The following is a 24,708-nucleotide window of genomic DNA, read 5'->3' as shown; positions in this document are numbered from 1 at the left end:
AGGATGTAATACAGAATTGTACACCTGAAATTTATGTAACTTTACTAAAAATTGTCACCCCAATAAACTTTAATTAGAAAAAAACAACAACCAAGCATACAAATAAACTTAAGACTAGGCCTTTGAATCATAAGATTTTTATTATTTTATTTTTTTCTTTTCTTTTTTTATTTTATTAAATTTATTGGGGTGACATTGATTAATCAAATTATATAGGTTTCAAGTGTACATTTTCATAATACATCATTTGTATATTGCATTGTGTATTTACCACCCAAAGTCAAGTCTCCTTCTGTCATCATATATTTTAACCCCCTTCACCCTTTTCTACCTCCCCCTCACATCTCTTTCCCTCTGGTGACCACCATACTGTTGTCTGTCAGTGAGTTTTTTGTTATTTGTTCGTTTGTTCATTTGTTGCTTTCTGTTTCATATCCCACATGAGTGAAATCATAGGATTCTTCTCCTTTTCCATCTGACTTATTTTGTTTAGCATGATACTCTCAAGTTTCACCCATGTTGTTGCAAATGACAGTATTTCATCTTTTTTATAGCTGAGTAGTACTCCATTGTGTATATATACCACATCTTTATCCACTCATCTATTGAAGAACACTTGGGTTGTTTCCAGGTCTTGGCCACTGTGAATAATGCTGCAGTGAACATAGGGGTACATATATCTTTACGAATAAGTATTTTCAAATTTTTCAGGTAGATACTCAGAGGAGGGATTGCTGGGTCATATGGTAGCTCTATTCTTAATTTTTTGAGGAACCTCCATACTGTTTTCCATAGTGGCTGCACCAATTTATATTCCCACCAGCAGTATATAAGGGTTCCTTTTTTCCAGATTCTCTCCAACACTTGTTATTTCTTGTCTTGTTGATAATAGCCATGTAACATTAGGTGGTGTCCCTAAACTAAGATTTTTTAAAGAAAATAAAGCATTTCCAATCACAATCTTTTTTTAAATTCAGGTGTACTTGACATATAACATTATATTAGTTTTAGGTGTACAACATAATGATTTGATATTTGTATATATTGCAAAATGATCACCACAATAAGTCTAGTTAATATGTCACTATACATAATTATAAAAATCTTTTCTTGTGATGAGAACTTTTAAGATCTACTCTCTCAGAAACTTCTAAATAAGCAATACAGTACTATTAACTATAGTCACCATGCTGTACATTACATCCCCAGTCTTATTTATTTTATAACCATAAGTTTGTACCTTTTGACTCCTTTCACCCATTTCACTCACCCCACCATCACCAATCTATTCTCTGTATCTATGAGGCTTTTTTTAAAAAAAGATTTCATTTATCAATGAGATCACACAATGTTTGTCTTTTTCTGTCTAATTTATTTCACTTAGCATAATGCCCTCAAGTTGCATTCATGTTGTTGGTAATAATACACACACACACACACACACCACAGTTTCTTTGTTCATTCATCCATCAGTGGACACTTAGGTTGCTTCCATATCTTGGCTATTGTAAATAATGCTGCAGTGAACATGGGGTGGGGAGTGCATATATGCGTATCTTTTCAAGTTAATGTTTTCATTTTCTTCAGAAAAATACCCAGAAGAGAAATTACTGGGTCATATGGTAATTTTATTTTTTAATTCTTTTTAAGAAAACTCCATACTGTTTTGTAATAGCAACTGCACCAATGTACAATCCCACAAACAGCATAGAAGGGTTCCTTTCAATAGTCATTCTAACAAATGTGAGATAATATCTCATTGTGGTTTTGGTTTGCTCAGCACCTTTTCATGTTGACCATCTGTATGTCCTCTGGAAAAATGTCTATTCAGTTCCTGTCCCCATTTTTTTTTCGAATTCTAAATGTATATATGTACTCTTTGATCCATTCCAGTACCAAGTATTTACCCAAGGAATACTTTGCATACAAGAAATAGTATGTATAAAGCTATTCATTACAGTGTTGTGATTGAAAAAAAACACAAACCTGTAAATACCTTGAAAAGCATCGATAGAGGACAAGTTAAATAAATTATGGTTCATCCACACAATGGAATGTCATGAAGCAGATAAAAATTAAGTAGCACTTATGTACTCAAAATGGAAAAATCTCCAAGATTAACTGAATAAAATGGAAGGTGTGCAGTAGCGTAAACAGGAAGCCTCCATTTGTGTAAAGAAAACAGGAACATGTGTGTGTAATGCACAGGATATCTACGGAAAGAAATGCAAGAAACAGTGCCTCTGAGATGGACAACTGGTGGAACGGGATTGAGGAGGGAAAGAGGCCACAAGTCTGTTGATTATCACAAGACTTAACACACAATTACATAGTAAGAATAGTAACTAGTTGCCCACTTTCTCCACTTCTATTCAATAGTGCTAGAAGTTCTAGCCACAGCAATCAGACAAGAAAAAGAAATAAAAGGCATCCAAATCTGCAAAGAGGAAGTAAAATTGTCATTATATGCAGATGACATGATACTATATAGAGAGAACCCTAAAGACTCCACCAAGAAACTATTAGAGCTGATAGATGAATTTAGTAAAGTAGCAGGATACAAAATTAATATTCCCCATTTTTAATGAGATCATTTTTTTTGCTATTTCCAATCACAATCTTGAGAGAGTAAAGCTTTTTGAATCTTACTAATAAATAAAATAACATAAAACTTAACTATTTACAATTTTACTTTTGTTTCATCCTTAGAATTTTTGTATTATAGTGTACATATATGTTGCTACATTAGTATAGATCTGTAATTTGTATATAAATATGCATCATGTTTATTGATGGAGGTATGTGATGAAAAACATTTGGAGACTACTAGTGTCATGGACTAGTGTGGCAACCCCCCTGGCATCTATTCCTTTTCTTCCATCAAAATTCAGGGTCCAGTTTTCTTTGGAGAATGCCTCCACGTCCTTTGTGGCAGTTGTATGTGCTCTGTAAAACTGGTCCCACCCCAACTCCAGGAGCAGTCCCTGTTTAGCTTAAGTCAGTCAGAAGATCCCATCCCCCTTGGGCATTGTGGCTGGCTTAGGGACAGGTGTGGGATCAAATCTGGTCCTCTCAGAGATAGAGGGAAATATCTACCAAGGGTTTCTGACAGGCAGCTTCCTCGATCTTCCAGGCACTCCTAGAAGAGAGACCCTGTCTTTCTCTGGACTATGTACCATACAGATAGAGGCAAGGCCTGTCCTGGCATTGCTACAGTGAGCTCTGAAGCCTGGAGGTGCTGCCAACATACAGGGGGGGCAGAGTAGAAAGAAACCAAGAAATTCCTTTTATTTTGTTAGTGTTTTATATTACTCAAAACGTGAAAAGTCCCAATTAAAAGAAGAGTAGTAAAATTTAGCTGGACTATGGAACAGATACATCATATCTGTTCTGGAATATGGGAGGGCTGAATTGCTGGTTAAATTAAGACTTATTCATTAAGTCTTTCCTGAAGCTCTGCACATCAGAGCAAAGTTGGATTGATGGGTAGGTCCAATTCTCAGGGCACCTCATCCAATTTCAGCAAAAGCTCAGCTTGCTAAAAGTTGGCACCTGATATTTTCTGCCTCCTTTTTTGGTAACTTTACCATGCTATGGGGACAGAGCCCCAGAGAGCAGTTTCCAGGCTCTCAGCCTCACATGGAAGGGTGCTGGCTCAGGTAGTAGATGGCCGTCAGCTGTGGCTGGTTGGCTGTCAGCTGTAACCCTTGAGCCGTTGGCTGCTAATGTAACTCCGCGGCTGCGCTGGGGAGTGGAATGGAGGGGAGTTGAGAGTCGTAGGTCATTTGGCAGAAAAGCGGACAGCAGGTCGCACATCGTGTGAATCCAGCCTCCAGTGAAACTATAGTGATATGACTCCCCTACCTATGGCTCCGTGGGTGTTCCTTTTTGGCCTCACCATGTCCTGCTCTTATGTGGGGAGTGGGAGCAGAGACCCGGCAGGCCGCCCTGCGCAACACGTGCTCTCAGCCAATCAGTTTGTTTTTGCCTATTTTATACTAAGGGGTAAATGAATTATGGGTCCAGTGGATTCTTCCTCCCTAGGTGTGTATTGCAAGGGACAGAAACTGATTATTCAGGGAGCACGGCAGATGAAAAATGGAATTAGCATGTATGTTCGCTGCGCCGCCACAGGGTGGCAGGAGGAGATCAATAAACACAGGCAAAGACCTGTATCCTCCGTGCTTTGCAGAGGACGCGCTGGGAACGTTCGCTCCTCTTTGAGAAAACCACAAGCTGCCCACACCAGGTCAGCTTGCCCTCTGGGTAAGTTAGTATGGAGAAAAATACTTCTCTTTTATCAAGAGTTCCCTGTAAAACAATAAGAGGTGCTGAGGGAAAAAAGTAGATGCTTGAAGTATGACAGTGACGGTAACTGATAGGGAGGGTACGGTATCTGTTTCTGCTGCTTCCTCTCTGCCTCTCTTTCTCCAACTGCAAAATAGCGGTTCTGGATGTGACCTACCTCATTGTGATACAGCAGGAAAGAGATTAGATGAATAAAGTGCCCTGAGAGTCGCAGAGGAAAGATATTTTTCTAGAAAGATTGGCATGAGTGCACCGTGTGCATCCGACCCTCCCAGAACCTTCTGGGCACATATGACGTACCCCCGTGTTTTGGTGACTGTGGACCATGCGATGGTCTCAGAATGTGCTTCTCCTTCTGACATTGTCTTCTCCTTAAGTAAGATAGGGACACCAACTGAGTTACAAACGCCTGCCAGAAAGAGTTGCTTCTTGAAAGAGGTGGCAGAGGCAGAGGAGAAAGACATATTCTTTGTAAGGGAGGCTTCTGGGAAGGACAGATTTGGAGCCAGGTGCTGTGCTTCAGGTCTCAGCCTTGTTCTGATCAGGCCTGATTCTCTCCCACGTGGAAATGAAGGAATGCATATCTCGTAGGCCTCTCCTAGGCTCAGCAGAGATGATGGGAAACATGAATGGTGATCGGAATAAACTTAGTACGTAACTTGCTTGGCAGTTCGAGACTGTCTCTTCCCCGTCCTGTGTGTTGGATTTCACCCTCTTCTGAGGCTATCTGACTGCCTTCACCCGGGAAGCTGGAAGTCAACCTGCTTAGAGATTCCTCATGGCATTAAGTGTGGTTGTGGTGGGGGCACTGTCTCTGGCCAACTGGTCGGCCAGTTTTGGCTTCTTTCTCTGTCCAGTGAGGAACTTCATCCTATTTCATAAATATCATTGTTATTTCTTGGCATCTTAAGCTGTGAGATGAGCAGCATAACTGGGATCACTGCATGTTTTCATTTTAACCAGGAAATTCTTCTGGAGGCTTCGCCAGAGGTCTTCCTGTTCCCATCCGGACCCTCCACATGTCTTACATATGGTGGCAGGGAGGTGAAAATTAAAATGAGCTGTAGACGACTCTAGAGTTACTAGGATGAAAGCACCAGGGGAAAAGGCTGAGTGCTCAGGCCCCGGCAAGGAGGTTCACTCGTGGGGCCTGGTTTTCTCCAAGTGCAGCCGGGAAGCAGTGAGACTGGCTCTTGGGAAAACTGGAAAATCTGGCCTAAGAACAAATCCTTCTTTAGTCAGAGCCCAGTTTTCCGGAATGGGCACTGGGAGAGTGGCTAGTGGTTCAAATGAAAGGAATTTGAGAAATAGAACTAAAGTGAAGACGTGTCATTGGTACAAAACAAGTTTGGAACAAGGGGGCATTGGTGGAGCTTTGCTCTGGAAGTGCTGAGAAGGCTGTAATCAAATGGCGAGCCCAGCTGCTGGCTCGCGGAGTGCAGCCTGCTGTGTGATTGAATGCGCGCAGGGAAGCCCTGATGTTGGCCATTTTGAACGGATCCAGGGGACAATGGCAGCTGGCAGCAACGAGAGCGGGGAGCCCCCAGCAAGGGGGTTAATGATGATCCACAGCAACCCCCGCAGAGAAACTGATGTCAAACAGCATCTCATGGATGCTTCCAGCAAGGACGGCAGTGGCAAGGGCTTTCAGGAATGTTAGAATAGCATTTGACTCAGGACGAAAAGTAGATCAATCCACTCTGGTTAATTGCAGGGTTCACACAGGCGAAACAGTGGTGCCGATACTGACTGAGGCCTCCCTTGGCAAGCCCCAGTTTCACTTCCCCAGACTTTTTTGAAAAATTACACTTTTCGGAGAAAAATGCTCCGAACTTGGGTCTCATCCCTGAGGTGATTGATTTACTTTTCAGCAACTATTCAAGTTTTTAAAGTGATGCAAGATTAGAATGAGGGTGGTGGTGCTGGTGGTTATAAAACCCAGAGTAAATTTTAAAAGCTTCATTATGTAGTTTATCTCTTTTTAAAAAAGGATTTTCCCCCCAGCCGAATCTTTCCTGTGACAGTTGTTACAGGCCAACTAAGGCAGAAGACCAAAGACATCAAGCCCATCATCCACTAACACAGATTCCCTTTGCTGATGAGAATGTGTTGGCGTCTTTCCTTAGCCTCATCCCAAAAGAAAAGGAAGCCAGGGATCTAGGAACTGGGATAATCAGCCATCAGTCAGATACAAAATATCCACTGATATCTTTTGCCCAACCTTTCTATATATGAGGGCCCCCCTTTTCTTTAAAGATTTTTATTCCAATATAGCTAAAATACAATATTATATTAGTTTCAGGTGTATGCAATAGTATTCAACACTTATATACCTAAAGAAGTGATCACCATGTTAAGTCCAGCAACCGTCTGACACTGTACGGTGCTAGCACAGTATTATTGATTATATTCCCCATGCTGTACATTACATCCCCATGACTTATTTGTTTTATACCTGGAAATTTAAACCTCTTATTCCCCTTCACATTTCCCCCCCTTTTCAAAGGTTTTCAATTATAGTTGACATTCATTCAATCTTCTATTAATTTCAGGTATACAGCATAGTGGTTAGACATTCATATAATTTAAGAAGTTGTCCCCCTGGCTAGTCTAGTATCCACCTGGCACCATACATAGTTATTACCATATTATTGACTATGTTCCCTATGCTTTACTTTACATCCTCATGACTATTTTTTTACTACCAATTTGTACTTTTTAACCCTTTTTCCCCTTTAACCTTCAACCCCCTTCCTGTCTAGAAACCATCAAAATGTTCTCTGTATCTATGAGTTTGTTTCTGTTTTGTTTGTTTTGTTCTTTAGATTCTACATATAAGAGAAATCACATTGCATCTGTCTTTCTCTGTCTGACACACTTCACTCAGCACAGTACCCTCCAGGTCCATCCATGCTGCTGCAGATGGTAAGAACCCATTCCCTTCCCTGGCCAACTAATATTCCGTTGTATATATGTATATATACCACCACCTCTTTATCCATTCATCCATTGATGGACACCCATGCTGCCTCCACATCTTGGCCATTGTAAACAGTACTGCAATGAACATATGGATGCACACGTCCCCTCAAGGTAGCATTTTGGGTTTCTTCTGATAACTATCCTGAAGTGGGATTACTGGGTCCTTTTGTGTCTCTTGTTACAACCTTTGTTTTAAAGTCTATTTTGTCTGGTATAAGTATTGCTGTGACTACTTTTTTTATTTTTCTCATTTCCGTTTTCATGAAATAATTTTTCACTCCTTTACTTTCAGTCTATGTGTGTCTTTTGATTTGAAGTGAGTCTCTTGTAGGCAGCATATGTAAGGGTCTTGTTTTCTTATCCATTCAGCCCTCCTATGTCTTTTGATTGGAGCACTTAATTTATTTACTTTTAAAGTAATTGTTGATAGATATGTAGTTATTACCATTTTATTCATATTTTTTATCTTCTTTTTTTCCCCTCTTAAAGAAGTCCCTCTATGATTCCTTATAATACTGGTTCAGTGGTGATGAACTCCTTTAGCTTTTTCTTGTCTGGGAAGCTCTTTATCTGTCCTTCGATTCTAAATGATAGCTTTGCTGGGCAGAGTAATCTTAGTTGTAGGTCCTTGGTTTTCATCACATTGAATATTTCCTGCCACTCCCTTCTTGCCTGCAAAGTTTTTGTTGAGAAATCACCTGACAGTCTTATGGGAGCTCCCTTGTAGGTAACTAACTGCTTTTCTCTTGCTGCTTTTAAGATTCTTTCTTTGTCTTTAATCTTTGGCATTTTAATTGTGATGTGTCTCGGTGTGGGCCTCTTTGAGTTCATTTTGTTTGGGACTTTCTGTAATTCCTGAGCTTGTATGTCTGTTTCCTTCACCAGCTTAAGGAAGTTTTCTGCCATTATTTCTTCAAATAGGTTTTCAACTCCTTGCTCTCTCTTCTTCTGGGACCCCTTTGATGCGAATGTTGGTGCGCTTAATGTTGTCCCAGAGGCCCCTTAAATTATCCTCATTTATTTTATTTTATCTTTTTCCTTTTTCTGTTCTATTTGGGTGTTTTCTGCTGCCTTGTCTTCTAAATTGCTGATTCCCTCCTCTGCTTCATCTGATCTACTGTATTCTTCATTTCCATTATTGTATTCTTTATTTCTGACTGGTTCCTTTTTATGTTTTCTATCTCCACTTAATGTTTCCTATCTCTATGTTGAAGTTCTCCCTGAGATCATTGAGCATCCTTACAACCAGTGTTTTGAACTCTGCATCTGGTAGATTGCTTGTCTCCATTTTATTTAGCTTTTACACGGGACATATTTGTTTGGCTCCCCATTTTGGCCACCTCCCTGTGTTTGTTTCTATGTATTAGGTAGGGCTGCTATGTCTCCCAGTCTCAGTATGAGTGGCCTTACGTAGTAGGTGTGCTGTGGGGCTCAGTGGTGCTGTCTTCCTGGTCACCTGAGCCAAGTGCTCCAGGTGTATCCCTTGTGTGGGTTGTGTGTGCCCTCCTGTTGTAGTTGAGCCTTGGTTGCTGTTTGCACACCAATGGGAGGAATTGACCCTTGGGCTGATTGGCTGTGATGACTGGCTCTGACTACAGTGGAGGAGCTGTTGTGCAGCTGCTGACCCTATGGCGCAGGATTCACTTTGGTGCCTGCCTAGTGTGCCCTTTGGTTGTATCATCCCCTGAGGCAGCTGGGTGATGCTCCAGCTGGGTCCGAAGCTGGCCAGTGGGTGTGCCAGCTATGGGGCTATGAGGGCCCCCTTTTAGTGTCAGAAGGAGCCAAGGTCTCTCCCATGATTGTGGCTCTCCTTTGTTATCCATTGATTGAGAAAAATTCATAATAAGTATTTAAAACAGAACCTAAATACTATTCAAAAATAGTCACATATGGATATGTGAGATCTTATTTTTCAATCTTAGGCAATGGTTAGAGGATATTGGCAGGTGCCTTTGTAACAGCTCCTGTAAACCCAGGAAGGGAAGCAGCTAAGACATATCCCCACCCTTGAGAAGACGATCATCTAATGTTTAAAAAGGGGCCTACACAAGGTGTGACCCCCCATAGCCTTGGCATTAGCATAGCACTGAGAGCTTTGGGACAAGGCAGGCCATTTCTTGGTACTTGACACAGTATCCTCTACCACGAGGTCAACTCTGGAAGCGTTGCTGAATAGCTAAGGACTACTGAGGGGAACGGAAGGAACAGAAGGTAGCTCTGCAGCCTGACATGCCAGCAGCCCCCAGGGAAGCCAAAAAGGGAAAAAGTAAGGTGGTGGGTATCTGTTTCTCACCCATCCTTCTACCTCAGGACCTTAACTCCACGTTGGCATGCCATCGCCTGATATAGAGGTGAGGACAGTTCTCCTTTCTACCCTCTCCCACTCAAACAGTGACTGTAAAGACCAGATGCCCTGTGGCCGGAAGCTGACCAGGACCCCAGAGCCCTGCACATGAGAGGAGCAGGTGGCTGTCTAGTGGCTCAGTGCTTGGGATCTTCCTTGAGAACCTCTCCAAGGCCAAGCCTGCTGGAGAAATGCAAACCTTGTAGCCGGAAACTTAGTCTGAAGTCCTTTTGGCTTATTATAGGCTCATTCCAGTGCTTTGAAAAATAGAGTTCACCTTTCTACCTAGAGATTAGTCCTCTTCTTCTGGATAGTTTAGAAGGAAGTGATAAAGATGATAAAAAATAAATCAGCAGCCTGGTGCTCCAAGACCAGCCAGTGGTCAGAGTTTGCTTGATGGAGGGAGAGGGGGAAAGTCTGTTTCCCATCCCCTGCTTTCTGGGGAGAGATCAGAAGAGCAAAGTCTTCTTTCTAAGAGGCAAGGAGTTGTCATATGAGTGCAGGAGGACACCCTGGCTAAGCACCAGAGAACACAGTGGAGCAAACTAAAATTTTGTATTTTATATTTGAGTTAGGGACATGGTGGCAACTATGGGGAGGAAATGTAATTGGGCCATATTCATAACAAATCACAGGCCACCAGGAAGTTTGGTAGAGCCCAGAGCTGGACGCAGGTAAAGAAAATCAAACTTCCCAAAGAACACTTCTAAAACATACTAAGGGAAACTGATAGAAAGCAGGTGGTCTTCGAGTAATGCCAACTCAGCAGAAATAAGGCTCTCCCGGAGCAGTAGATTTTCTCTGGTAAGAAGCCAAGAGTCTGGTGACTTTATTATAATATTTTTCTCTTCTCCTTTGCACTCAGGAGCACTTGGCATTCTTTAGCATAAGGCCATGATTATATTAGGTACCTGCAAAAGGCTTCAATAAAAATGTCATTTGGTGTAGCTCTGATTATTTGCTGATTCAGTAAAAGGTCAGCGCCTGTTACCAATGGCACCCTCCATGGGCAGGAACTGTGGTTTAAATATTGACTGTCTCAGTGCTCAGTGGTATCACAGGTAAGGGAAGATTCCAAAGATCAGTCTATCTTTCGTCCCTCCTCCCCTTCTGTCCTCCCTCCTCCCTCTCTCCTTTCCTCCCTCCCTCCCCCCCTTCCCTCCCTTCCTGCCTTTTACATTTTTTTTTCCACATTTAATATTATTTTATATTAGTTTCAGGTGTATAGCATAGTGGTTAGACATTTATATAATTTAAGAAGTGATCCCCCTGACTAGCCTAGTACCCACCTGGCACCACACATAATTATTATAATATTATGGACTACATTCCTTATGTTGTACTTTATATTTCCACTGCTAATTTGTACTTCTTAATCCCTTCCCCTTTTTCACCCAGTCCCCCAACCCAGCTCCCATCTGGTAACGATCAGTCTGTTCTCTGTATCATACTGTTTCTGTTTTGTTTGTTCGTTTCTTTTGTTCTTTAGGTTCTACATATAAGTGAGATCATATGGTATTTGTCTTCCTCTGTCTGATTTGTATCACTTAGCATCATGCCCTCTAGGTCCATCTATGTTGTCACACTTCCTTTTACATTTATTGCGTGACTGCTATGTGCTGGAGATACAAAGACAAATTAGACACAACCCCTGGCCTTATTAAGCTTCCAGTCTAGTAGGGAAACAGCAAAGATGGCCCTTGTTAAAAAAAGGAACTACATCTAATGGTTAAAAATAGGTAAATCATGAAGAAATAACAAATGCCCACAAACCTGTAAAGAAGGGAAAACAAAATAGTTGTCATTTTATCTGAGTCTCAATGATATGGGCCAGAAGTTTTGTTTGTAAAAGGGTACAAACAGAAAATGTCAGGTAAGTGCTTGTTGAAGAAATTAATTAACACAATTACAGATGCTAGTGCTACAAATTGGCTCTGAGATTCTAGTCTAGCCCTTTCCATTTTCTAGGAGAGGAATCTGAAACTTAGGAAAGTCTAAGGGCCTGGAGCCGAGGATGGAGCAGAGAACAGCAGCCACATCTCCTCGTCTCTGTGCTTTCTCCCACGTTGATCGCTGGCCTGGGCATTTGACATGCAATTTTGAAATTTTATTTGTTTATTTTAACCTCTTTATTAAGGTATGATTGACATACAAAAAGCTGTACGTATTTAATGTGTACAACTTGATGAATTTGGAGATAAGTATATACTTGTGAGAGCATCATCACAATCAAGACCATAAACTTATCCATCACCTCTAGAAGTTTCTTTTCTTTTCCTTTCTTTCTTTCTTTCTTTCTTTCTTTCTTTCTTTCTTTCTTTCTTTCTTTCTTTCTTTCTTTCTTTCTTTCTTTTCTTTCTCTTTCCTTCCTTCCTTTCTTTCCTTCCTTCCTTCCTTCCTTCCTTCCTTCCTTCCTTCCTTCCTTCCTTTAAATTATTTTCTTTTGTGGTAAGAGGACTTAGCATATATCCTCTCAGCAAAATTTGAAGTATACAGTACAGTATTGTTAACTCGGCCCTATGCTGTAGAGTAGATCTCCAGAATTTGTTCATCTTGCATAACTGAAACTTGGTCCCCTTTGGCTGACAACTTTCCACAACATACAATTTTTTTAAAAGGGAGTGAGACACAATCTTTGACCTCAAGTAGCTCAGCATCTGGGAGGGACGATCCCATTGCAGAAGGACTAAGGCTACTGCCGAAAAAGAAGGAAGTGGGTTTCTGGGCATTAAGTGAGAGAATAAACTAGTCTTAAAAATGTTTAAGAGGAATCCTTTATACCAAGAGAAACGTGGTTCTGCTGCGTTAGTGCTGTGTGGCCTCCCATAATGTTCCCTTCAGGCAGTGAACGCTGTCAGCTCAAGCAGCGGGTGTGTGAGGTCAGAGCCAGGGCCTGGTCCCCAGTGGGGCTTTCACGGGGCCATTGGCAGCATATCTTCTACCCAGCCAGCTGTCTTCCAGATGACAATGAAGGGACACACAGATGAGGATGGAAAGTGTACTAATGTGGAGAGAGCGTGGTCTTTGCAGTCAGCGAGACCTGGGTTCAAGTCCCAGCTCAGTCCGGGCCTCAGGGCCTCAGCTGGGAAACCTCCAGGCTGCGGCTTCAATTTCCTTATTTATGAAATGGGGAGAACATCATCTCCTTTATAGGGCTGTTGTGACTCAATGATGATTAAATATTGTGGTTTGATGGGGAAAGGCCCCCCAGGGATTTGTAGGGTGCTATTAATGTTCTATTTCTTGACCTGGGCGTTAGTTATAACTGTGCACTGCTACATGAACTGTAAACTGTTCTGTGATTTTCTGTAAGCATGGTATATTTCTTGATAAAAAAGTTTTTGAAAAAAGGAGCTAGGATTACCAACCTCATAGCTACAGAACAAGTGAAAAATACGGATCTTTTCAGATATTTTAAATGCCTCTGTTTCATATTAGGTAAGTTGAAAGATTGAAGGTTAATAAACATTTTAAAATATATGTATGAGAGAATGAAGCAGCATTAGGTGGGACCACATTTAGGACCTGTAGAAGGAATTTTCCAAGTCATCGAACATTCTCATCTTCTGCGTGTTTCTTCAATCCAGAAGTTAAGCAACAATTGCATGGGACTTTTGGCCTGCCCTAATTTCAATATTAATGTACTACAATAGTGAAAAAGTGGAGAGGGACTAACTTAAAACATATATAGACAAACTAGTTCTTATACTCTTGCAAAAGGGATGCAATTCTAATTGTTCACTTGGGGGATCAGTTTCAAAAGAACAGTTTATTGATAATATTGAGTTTATAGGGGGGAAATAGTTCTGAGTAGCCATTTCTTTTAGATTGGGCCTCATGGAATTCTTTCACCTGTGGTTTTTCCAGATCAGGTCTGATTCTCTATTTGGCAAGTAAAGAAACTTGATTTTGGCACTTAATCCAGAACACTGGGGACAGTTGACAGTGGCTTTTGAGGCCACTGACCTTCTCTTAGCTGTTGGGCCCTCCTCTGTGCTGCCTGTCCCCTGGAGAAAGGCTGGCCTGTGCAGGCCACTGTCTGTCCTGTTTCTAGGCTCCGTGTAGGTCACAACCCTTCCCATTGGTTGTCATGACAACGCCTTCACTCTTCAACAACATATTTTTGTGGCACAAGTGAAAAAAAGGGGTGGGGGAAGCTCTAACCTCATCTTTTTATTTGTTGGTAAAATCTCCACAAACCCCAAAAGGAGTTCCACTCGCTGTAGCAACTAGAAAGTCCTGATCAAAAGTGACTGGGTTTGGTCAGTTCCCTCCACGTTGTGGCTATTGTGACGCTGCAGTGAACACGGAAGTGCAGATAGCATTTTGAGATAGTTCTATTTCCTTTGGATCGATACCCAGAAGTGAGATTGCCGGGTCATAAGGCAGTTCTATTTTTAATGTTTTGAGGAACCTCCATACTGTTTCCCAGTGTGGCTGCACCAATTTACAAGGGGAGAGGTTCTTATGAGCATAATGCTCATAATCTTGGACAGGCCGGAAGCTTTATCGCCTCTCAGCTCCTGCACACTGTTGTTTGATGGATTTTCTAGGAGCTTGCCCACTTCCATGGATCCCACCTTAACTTTGCTTTTGGTCTCTGGTTTTCTTGCTTTCTTGCCAGCTCAATGATGCATTTTTTTTTTTTTTAAATAGTAAAAAATCTTATCCAGCTTTAGTTTTCATCAAGAAGTTTGTTTCAGGTATCTACTCCACCATATTAAATTGAAGTACTTTAAAAATGAGGTTAGATAATGTATAATCCATTGCTAAGCAGAGTTGAGTTACAGTTTCTCCAGTGCTTCTGTTCCCTTCACTTTCTATTCAGAACAAATCTCCATCCTCCGAACACCGTACAGTGGCTGAGGGGCAATGGTGTATACTGGCAACTGAATCTCGGGGGGGGGGGGGGGAGGCTTGATTGATAGCATTTGCCAAATTTCTGTGGGGTAAATACTCCCACAATGGTCTATCTCGAGCTACCAATTTGATTCACTGAACAAAGAGTTGGGCAAAGGTGTGGACAGTTGCTTCTCATGAACTGGCAGGAGCCACCGTAGAGGTAGAAGACACAAGTTATCGCGGCTAAGTCAAATGTCTAGAGGTCAGGCGGACCCATACATGAGGGACGAGGGCCTACTGAGGAGGAGGAGAATGGAGAGCACATATGGCTATGGTGCCAGAATTACCAGATCTTCTAATTTTTCAAGAAGAGTTAGAAATCTGGCTGTGGGGTGAAATCTCCTTTTTTTTAAATGTTGGCAATTGACTCAATAACTGTAAAAGCACATGAGAGAGCCAAAAAACCACCTGATGGGGCAGATTTGGCCAGACAACCACCAGCTTTGGACTGGTTGGATGAATGCTTGGGCTTGTGTGTGCTTATCTGGTTCCAGCCCCTTTCTCTAGGCCAAATGGCCCACGGATTCTGACAGACCTCAGTTCAACTCCTGGGTCTGCCCACTCATTGTGTGAACCAGGGCAACACCCTATAGAATCAGAGAAATGGTTCCTGCTGGGTTAAGTTGTTTTACGGCTAAAATGAGATATTATGTGTATGGGGTCTGCCCCTTTATGTGTAGTTTTCTTATGGATCTATCATCATTCTCATTCTTAAGCAGCAGCCAGTTAGTCATAGCTGAGCGCAAACACAGGAGTGTGCAGAGAGATCTCTAGCTCAGTGTTCTCAATCTTCAGTGCCTTAGATTTATCTAGAAAACATTTAAAAGAATATCAAAGCCACACTCTACCCTTAAAGATTCTAATTTGGTTGATCTAAGATGGAGTCTGGGCATCACTATTTTAAAAAGCAGCTCCCTTAGTATTCTAATTCTAAATGCTTTAGATTTATAATCTCATTTAACCCCATCCTTCCAACAATTCTAGAAGGTATTATTCTCATTTTATGAATGAGGAAATGAGGCTCAGTGGTTAAATAATAATCATGGTCTCACAGCTGGTAAGATCACACGTTTTAGGCACGGCGAGAGGAATGAATCGTGGGAGACCAAGATTGGTCTATTAGAATCTATTTGGCGTGTCTTGGGCTGCCGGAGGTCAGGCTAGAAAAGACCATAACCTCCCCAAGCAAAGAGGGGTATGGAGTTTTATAGGAGGGGTAAACGAGGCTGTTCCTCCTTCAATGCTTCAGGGGGTTTTCACTGACAAAGGGTTTCAGGGCAAGACGAAGCCCTCCAGCTGCACACTCTGGCCCCAGGTTGCCATCCAGACCCCAGGCCCACTGGTCACAGGCCCCTAGGAGGTAAAGCAAGATGGGATCAAGACAAGATGGCTTTTACGATAAGGTTTCTGCTCCTGGCCTAAATATGGCTTAATGTATAGAGCATATAAAATGTATTATATATGTTGGATTGAGGTTTGCAAAACTAGTTGTTTACTAGTAGGGACAGGACTATGGCCACACATGTGTGAGACTGATCAAAGTGAAAGTAAACATGTTTATGTTTAGAGTATATACATGAAAGTAAACATGTTTATGTTTTTGTGTGAAACTGAGCCTAACAAAATTGAGTGATAAACACCTTCACCTAAGAGGTAAACAACTCCTGGCAAACCACTTCTGGTTCTCACCTAAAAGTAAACAAGGAAGAGGATTAAAGCAGAACTCCAGAGCAATGCCTTGAGAAGTCTGACCGGGCGCTCCGGCTAAGACCCTCTACAACAGGGGTGTCAAAACTTTTTTCAACGTTTTTTACCAAGGGCCATATGTGGTAAAATACATAAACAGCCGGGCCACTCACTTGAGGTGAAGTATGTATTGCCTCACCTGGTTTATTTAAGTAAACTAAATATATTTTTGGAATTTGCTGCGGGCCAATTAACAATGAATTGCGGACCGCAGTTGGCCTGCGGGCCGCAGTTTTGACACCCCTGCTCTACAAGGTCCAAGCCATGATACTCCGGGACTCTCTGAAGTTCTTCCTTGCAAGACCAGCTTGCCTCAGACCCATCGTGGGCCCAGTCACCTCTCCCAGACCAGGAAACTTCTCCACCTCGATCAACTCTGGGACTTGGTTCGTTGTTAAATTCTATTCTATTCTGTATAACCTTCTGTACTTACCAGAGCACTGGCCTCTGGAGGGACACTGGCTTCCAAATAAAGTTGTTACTCTATCTGATCCTGTGTGCCAGGACTTTGTTCCCCACTCGCGTCACGAGTGCCACACAGGGACGTAGGGCCCTGCGAAAGGGTTAACATCCCCTTGACTTTCAGAAATAGACTGAAGTGTGGCGACTGCCTTTCAGGTGCCAGCCACACTTAACAAGACTTAACCTGAGAACCTGAATTCTTAACCCCCATGCCAGCACTACTGTACTGTGGACCAAAAAAAAAAAGTGTTCTATGGAAAGTAATCTCACAGGGTGATCTCACCATAAATTCCTCACGGGGCAGGTCATGGTGGGAAGGCACGCCCCAGGCATGTAACTTTTTAGTAAAAGGTTTATCTTTGCCTTAAGTCAGCTTTGTCCATTGTTTTTGTGCATATAGGTTAACACACCTTTGAAATAAGCTATAACCACCCTCAAGAAAGCACGTAATCTGTTAACTATCCTGTAATCTAACCCCAGCCTTGCTTTCTTCCAACTCCGTGTTATCTTCCTTATATTCCCTTCTTAATTTCAAATGCATGAAAGAAGTGACAAAACTGTTTTCTCCAGATCATTTGAGATCTTGCTCCCTGGCATATGTCATCAGTTTGGCTCAAGTAAACTCTTATAAAAAGTCTCTACAGACTTGGATGTTCTTACGTTGACAATGCCTACCTCCTAAAGTCTTTGTGATAACTTAAACACTGCAAAAAAAGTGTTTAATTCAGGGACTGGAATATATTAAGTGACAAATAAAAGTTACCTATCATTATTAGCTCAGAACACGAAAACAAATTGCTAACCACTTTCTCTTAATTATGCAATTCCTTCTCAGGTCAATCTTCAACCTTTTTTGGATCCCCTACTTTTTTCTCCCTGTAAACATACAGAGTTGCCCTCCAAATGAACCATAGGGCAGTCACTGTAATCACCCTAGGGGAGGCTGAAATGGGTTCAGAACAGGCTTCCTCAAGCTGCTGTGCCATGTGAATTATTTTAAGTTGAAGGCAGTGGAGACCCGATGGGCTCACAGGAAACTTCTGCCCCTTCCTTCCCATACATATGTTAATTTAATTTGGTTATTTTCTCTTGTTAATCTGTCTCAAGTAGATTTAACTATTAGACCAGCTGAAAGAACCTAGAAAGGTAGAGGAAAATTTCTTCCTCCCCACAAGGCTCTGCCAGAATGTATAGCACCTAAAAGAGGCAAAGAGAAAGAGAGAAGACAGGAGACCCAGAAACTCTTGAGAGGGTGGTGATGAAACCTGCCTGGAATGATATCCTGAAAGACAAGCCAAAGCTCGAGTGTTCAGTAAATGTTTTCCATGTAAGTAGTTTGCTGACGAGTGGGGAGTCAGAAGAAGGAACTAATGAGGGTGTCAGACAAAGGAAAGGGGGCAGCTCTAGACCTGAATATTGGGGATCCTTTCTTTCCAGCTGAGTCACGTATTTGTTTGGAGGCTTATACTGTATTTGCGTTTCTGGGCTTACATGTTGAGATGGGTGTAGAAGCGAACCCAAGAGGGAAATGAGCACTTTGCTGACAGGCAGTGAGCTCAGTCCCCAGTGTTAGGGTTCTGGGATCAGAGGGAGTATGGAGCTGACCTAGGTGCAAGGACTGAGCAGGGACACAAGTGCTGAGTGTGATGCCCTCAGAGGCAGAGCCCTGGCATCTACTACCACACCCCTCAGAACTACATGTTTGAAATGGTGAATCTACTCAGCTAGTTCAGGTGAAACACTAAAAAAATTTTGTTCTTCTAGTGACTGAATTTACAAAATGGAGTGGACGATTTGCACCTTAAATCATGTAGAAATAATTTTTAAAAAATCATGTAGAAATAAACGGTATTATAAGAAGTGGGGAAAGTTTTGACCAAAAATTCTACCTCAACAACCATAACTTACTCAGCTTTCCTATACAAAAAAGTTGAGGTTTGAAATAAAGGTGGGAGGAAGAAATGGAAAAGGACCAAGGAGACCTTTAAGATCAAAACAATTTCAGGCTGAAAGGGAACAATCACCGAGATTCAACCTCTTTTCAAAGTTTTGCCATAGGGACAAATTACAAGGGTAAATTCTTTGGGTAAGATGCACATTTACCAAGGCGAATGTTTATAGTCACTGCCATTTGAAGTTTTGATCCTCAATTCATTTGAAACTTACCCAACACTATATGTACAACCTCTTGTATTTGCCTTGTACTGTTTTTAAACTTAAATTTTGAACTTTAAAAATACTGTATGTCTTATTCCCCCCAACTAATACTGTAAACTCTTTGAAATGGCTGTATCATGTCCCTGCCCCCATTCTTCACCAAGAGGGTCACAAGGAGCTCAATTAATCTACTGAATCTTGAACTCCTCCAAGTTTTTTGGAATGCCCTTGGGCTATGCATTCTGAAAATAGACACTCAACATCATGTTTTTAGTAAAAATCTAATGACCAAGAGCCCAGCCAGTGTAAACACATTCTTTCCACATCTTCACTTTAATGACAAAAGATTGCTTAGATTTAGAGAAGGAAAGGGGTGGATTTCTTTTACAGTTTGTTTAAGTACTAAAAAGAAGCAGCTGAGAGTTCTTTGGATTTTATGAGGTATCAGGGTACAACAAGCCCTGGGTGATCTAGCTTTTCGGTTATTGGTGCAAAGCTGAAGACCATACTCAGAGTAATATGGGTTAGCTCCCCCCTCTCCCCGCCCTCCATGGGCACTTGAAGCTGAGAGTTGTCTTGTACTTTAAGGTCCGTCCTGCCAGGCCATAATCCAAACGCAAACTCAGGGTTTCTCACCGGGACAGGCCCACAATGAAAGCAGAGGAGCTGCATGGAAAGGAGCCACATGCAGAGGCGCAACCCCCAGGAAACGTCCGAGACTCCTTCCCCAGAGAACCCCTTACAAAGACAACCCCAAGTAGCAGAAGCTCATTTGAACGTGGGCAGAGCTGTAAGCCGAGGAGACGGGCACATATGGACTGGGAACATAAGGAGCAAGGGAGCGAGGGCACAAACCACGCAGGGTGAGAGTCCACCCCACGGCCAGGATGTTGTGTACCAGCGAGTATGTGAGCGTCTCAAATCTGCTCCGGAACTGGCGGCCGCACAGCCTGGCTTGGCACTGCCTCCAGGTGGAAGAGAAGCAGGTGGCTTTATTTTCTGAATGCGAATGAGGGAGCCGAGCCCGGGCTTAAAGAAAGCAGTGTTCCGCGGCGGGAACACCTCATCATGAGGCTAGGGCAGAGCGCGAAACTCGCAATGAGGCTTCCTGGCCAGAGCCGCCGACTGCACTGGAAGCCCGCAGTGGGAACAGCCTCGCTGGCCTGGGAGCAGCGCCACGGGAAGCCGTGGAGCGGGCCCCGCCGCGTCCCCCAGCCAGCTCCGGCGGCCCCAAGCGCCAGCCACTCCGCCGCGCAGCCAGCACAACATTCCATTTGAAAGTAACACCCACGTGCGCTGGTAAACAAGCGCGCGCGGTTGGCTGTGCCGCGCGTCCTGGGCGAGCCTGTGCGGCGCGCTCCCGCCCTCCTCCCGCACGTGTCTGCCAGCTCCGCCCGCGCCGCTACAGCGCTGCCCAGGCTCCTCCCCCTCGGGGGGCGCGCACCGCCCCCGAGCCTCGAGCTCAGCCACTGCCGGGCCCTAGAGCGCCCCGCATTACCGGGCGCGCCCCGCAGAGTGCTCTCCAACTTTCCTCCCTCGACGCCACCTCATCGCGGCGGGACCCATCGCCCTAGGTTGGCTCCCTCTCTCTCACCACTCCTGCCTTCTTACGTCCTCCTCCTATTAACTCTCCCTCCTTAAGCGCGCGAAGGATTGGTTTCTGGTTTTTCCCCTCCTCCCTCTCGTCCTTACAATTTTACTCGATTGTTTATTATTTGCTGGGGGGCGGGGGCGGAGAGGGGCGTCTGGGGCCTGGAGACTAGTGGCCGCGGCCAGTCAGCGCTCGGCGTGTCTTTACGTGTGAGCAGCGCAGCGAATGGCGACGCGGCGCAGAGCTCCCAGGTCACGCGCGTGTGGATACAATGACATCATCTGTTTGTACGCGTCGAACTAGCTTGGTGCAGGGGCGGGGCCGCGCGTCATTTGAGTGACGGGCCCTGCGCAAAGCCCGGAGCCTGGAGTCGGCCGGGTGGGCGGACTTCTGCGTACGCTGGGTTGTACCTTTTTGTGTATCCGAGTGTTGCCGAGCCCGCTCTAGACTCTAAGGTATCGCCAGTGACTTGGAAGGATTTCAGGAATAAAAGAAAGATATTGATAAAAGTGGAGTTTTGGTGGGCGTGTTGCATGTAGTGTGCATTCTTAGTACACAAATGATTTAGCATCTGCTTATTGGATACAGACTTCTAAAGATGTTTTTCTAAACCTAAAGGAGTTTTTCTTAAGTCAAAAATGCACAAGTAGACGTTTGCCGTCACTTACAAATTAGAATCAAATTATTTCCCATTCACAGCTGTTCAAAATCTGCTCTTGCGTTTAGGAATGTGAATAATTTGCTTTTTCCGGTGTTACATTTCTCCCCTAGTTTGCCATGAAAAGTGAAACACGATTGCGGTTGAGCGTCCTGGGTAAGAGACTCAGTGCAAACCTCTTAGTGCCTGATCAAATCTGAGGGCATCAGCTTATCGAAGTCCTGAAGGCACCAACATCTTCGCTTGTCTGCATTTCCACGCCGAGGTAACCCTTGCCATCTGCGGTCAGCATCTTATCTGGCGTGTTACCTGGTGTCCGGTTCTAATGGGGAACCCGACACCAGGGCGGGTCCAGAGCCTGGCGGACGGACACGCTTGCCGGGGACCCCGGGAGCCAGGCTAGTTAGAGAGGCCATGCGACTGCGCTCGTGGAGCGCTTGAGGCTCTGCGCTCCCCCCTCCCTCTTCTCCTGGGCCCTCACCGCGCTTTGTTGTCGTTGAGGCTCTAGGGAGAGAGGAGCCCGGCGAGGACAGTTGAGGGAGCCCGCCGAGTCCGGGGCTGCAGCGCGCGCCCTGACACCCACACCCGCAGCCCCGCGGAGCCGAGGCGCGCAGGCGCGCGCGCGAGCGCACGCACACACATCCCGACACCAGCACACCCGGGCCCGGCGCCCAGCCCTCCCTCTGGGCGGGGATCCGCCCGCCCGCCCGCCGTCAGCTTAGGTTGAGGCACCCTGCGTGTGTCTATAACTTTGTGCTTCTGCGGCGGCCGCCCTGCTCGTGGAAGGGAGGAGGAGGAATGTGGAGGGCGGCGGCGCGCAGGCTGACAGGCGGTTCCTCTGGCGGGCTGCGGCGGCAGCCGGAGCGCCTCTCCTTCGCGGAGGTTGCACGCCCCCTCCTCGCCGTGCCCCGGGCCCGCGCGGGATTGTGCGTCCTCCCCCCTCGTCCCTGAAGGGAAGGAACCGAGGTAGGCGCCGGAGCTGTGCAGCGGGGCGGCCGCCTTCCCGGTGACTCCGGATCTGCTTCCGAGCTGGGCCAGGCGCTTCCCTTTTCCTTCCCCGTGACTCGGTGTGCGCGCCCCCTTCTCTCCCGCTAGTGTTTTTAAAGGACTTGAGTGAAGGGGGGAAAACTGTCAAGATGGCAGCAGCGGGAGCAAGGAGGTGATGAACGTGCTGGTCCGGGTTTTCTGGCGGCTCGGGAGACTTGGCGCTTCCCGACCTGTTGGAAGATTTGTGTTCCGACTTGCCCCCACCCTCCGTTCTTTCCTGGCAAGGGGGTGGAGGGCACAACGTCCGTGAGAAAATAAACCGCACAAAACCCCAAAGTGGCCGTTCCTGTTCGGCTCGACCCTTTGCGAACACCCGCCGAGCTGCTTGCCCCGCTTCTTCCCGTCTTTTCTTTTTTCTGGAAGTGACAAGGGCCCGTCTGCGCTCGTACCCACGTTCGCCCTCCCGGCCCGCGGGAGAAGAGGGGAGAAGGGAGCTGCCCGCGCCGTCCCCGGGTTCGGACCCTCCGTTGGGAGGGGGGATGGCAAGGGTGCGTGGAGGCGGCAGGGCCTCTGACTGGGAGAAGAGCTGAAGACGCCACAGACTTTGGCGGCGCCGCGGCGGGAAGCACTTGAGGGCCCGAGCGAAACATAAACAAATGCACGCTCGCCCCGCTTCTGGCCCGGACCGCGGCTCCGCTGCGCCAGCTCTGGCCGCAACCCGCTTTAAAGGCGCGGCCCGCGCCCCTCCCCCGCCCCTCCCCCTTCGTCCCCGCCCAGCCACCTAGCCCAGGAGAGACCTGCAGATCTGGCGGCAGCAGCGGCTGCGTCGGCTGGGGGAGGGGGCTGCCCCGTGCGAGCCCGTCGATTCGCCGGTCTCTACCCCGCGGCCTGGCTAGGGGGCGGCGTCTGCTGCGCCAGGTTCGCGGGACGCACGTCTCCAGGTCTGCCTGCTCCTGGGAGGCGGGAGCGGTGCGGTCGGGAAGCGGCGGCGGCGGCGGGTGAGCACTCGCCGAGCGCTGGGCTCTAGCCCGGGGTAACCAACTCCCTTTTTCTCTCCTTTCGTGCCTCCCAGGCGGCAGCAGTAGCGGCAGCGGCGCCCGGCACCCGAGCCTTCGCGGCGTCTCCGTCCCTCCCCCGCCGCACCCCGCCCGGGCGGAGAGGAGAGCGCCAGAGCCCAAGCCGCGGGCGGGCGGCGAAGATGGCAGAGGCGCGGGCCTCCCCGGCCCCGCTCTCTCCACTCGAAGTGGAGCTGGACCCGGAGTTCGAACCCCAGAGCCGGCCGCGCTCCTGTACGTGGCCCCTGCAGAGGCCCGAGCTCCAGGGGAGCCCGGCCAAGCCCTCGGGGGAGGTGGCCGCTGACTCCATGATCCCCGAGGAGGAGGACGATGAAGACGACGAGGACGGCGGCGGTAGGGCCGGCTCGGCCATGGCGATCGGCGGCGGCGGGAGCGGCACGCTGAGCGCCGGGCAGCTCCTTGAGGACTCGGCCCGACTGCTGGCTCCAGGAGGGCAGGACCCCGGTTCCGGGCCAGCCCCCGCGGCGGGCGCGCTGAGCGGGGCGACGCAGACGCCGCTGCAGCCTCAGCAGCCACTGCCACCGCCGCAGCCGGGGGCGGCTGGGGGCTCCGGGCAGCCGAGGAAATGCTCCTCGCGGCGGAACGCCTGGGGGAACCTGTCTTACGCTGACCTGATCACTCGCGCCATCGAGAGCTCCCCGGACAAACGGCTCACTCTGTCCCAGATCTACGAATGGATGGTGCGCTGCGTGCCCTACTTCAAGGATAAGGGCGACAGCAACAGCTCTGCGGGCTGGAAGGTGCGTACCCACCTCGGGCAGGCGGCGGGACCCGCCGGGCCTTCTGCGCAGTGCGAGACGCGCTTTCCATTCGTGGAGCGCGCCTGCTGGAGTGGGGGAAAGGGTTAGCAGTGAGCCTCCTCCGTGGGGCTTTGGGGATCCTTTGTGACCCCGGGAGGAGGGGGACCTGGGAGTGGCCGCGGGGGCGTGGGTAGCCTTCCTGGGAAGTTTCTGCCGTGGCTAGGTGCGGAGAGGGTCTGGGGACTCTGGAGAGGGGGCAAGGGACTCCGGTGAGGGAAGGACAGACGGACAAGAGTGCGTTTGCTGGATTCTCGGGACAGCACGGACGAGGTAGGTCCGGGGCCAACTTTGGAGTAGAATTCACGGTAGTGGGGGTGCGGGGAGTACGCCGCGGGTTGACTGAGGGGGGCGCGGGGGGTATTTGAGACTCGGTGCCGGGAGGAGGCTTTGGACTTGTGGTTGCCAGCCTGTCGCAGGAGCGTGGTGCGTTGTCACTAGCTGGATGAGGACCCTTGGGTCTAAGTTTCGGGCTTGTGGGTGTTAACTCCCACAGGCGTAAAGATCTTAGAAAAAGCAGTGGTTGCCAATCTTTTCCTGGCTGGCTCTCTGGTAACACCTTTATTGCTCAGAGATGTCTCTCAAGGAAACCTGACCCCAGTAGCCTCTGGGACGTTCTGGGGCCTGGAACGCGCCAGCTTTGCCCCTTCAGTGCCGTCTGGCCTCACCTGCTGCTCCCTCTGAGGCCTGGACTCGGG

General features: G+C 46.5%; 2 protein-coding genes and 1 long non-coding RNA gene across 7 annotated transcripts in view; all 3 read left to right on the top strand.

Moving 5' to 3' along the window:
• Positions 1 to 11,881, top strand: part of AFG1L (AFG1 like ATPase) — a 198,507-nt gene extending 186,626 nt beyond the window's left edge. Inside the window, exons 13-14 of one of the 2 annotated variants that reach the window (XR_016020209.1) lie at positions 7,134 to 7,233; positions 11,603 to 11,881. Coding sequence is in view for 1 of the 2 variants with exons in the window: in XM_074333372.2 (XP_074189473.2) it covers positions 7,134 to 7,181 (48 nt within the window). In the remaining variant the exon portion in view is untranslated. Of the gene's footprint in view, positions 1 to 7,133; positions 7,240 to 11,602 lie in introns of those variants that run through there. The other variant, XM_074333372.2, reaches the window with a different exon arrangement.
• A 689-nt stretch (positions 11,882 to 12,570) lies between these two features.
• LOC148758774 (uncharacterized) lies at positions 12,571 to 16,773 on the top strand. The gene is made up of 2 exons (XR_016020210.1): positions 12,571 to 16,405; positions 16,538 to 16,773. It is a non-coding gene; the product is annotated as an uncharacterized LOC148758774 (long non-coding RNA).
• Positions 16,774 to 20,331: 3,558 nt separating this feature from the next.
• FOXO3 (forkhead box O3) overlaps positions 20,332 to 24,708 on the top strand; it is a 110,528-nt gene continuing 106,151 nt past the window's right edge. Inside the window, exons 1-3 of one of the 4 annotated variants that reach the window (XM_088795524.1) lie at positions 20,332 to 20,475; positions 21,264 to 21,415; positions 23,210 to 23,953. In XM_088795524.1, coding sequence (XP_088651650.1) covers positions 23,336 to 23,953 — 618 coding nt within the window. In that variant the 5' untranslated portion in view covers positions 20,332 to 20,475; positions 21,264 to 21,415; positions 23,210 to 23,335. The other 3 variants (XM_019734995.3, XM_019734993.3, XM_088795523.1) reach the window with 3 other exon arrangements.

The sequence above is a fragment of the Rhinolophus sinicus genome, chromosome 2, assembly GCF_057876585.1.
Source record: "Rhinolophus sinicus isolate RSI-liver-muscle chromosome 2, RSI-T2T, whole genome shotgun sequence".
NCBI lineage: Eukaryota > Metazoa > Chordata > Mammalia > Chiroptera > Rhinolophidae > Rhinolophus > Rhinolophus sinicus.
Note: the sequence above shows the minus strand (reverse complement) of the source record. Positions and strands in the feature narration are given on the sequence as shown.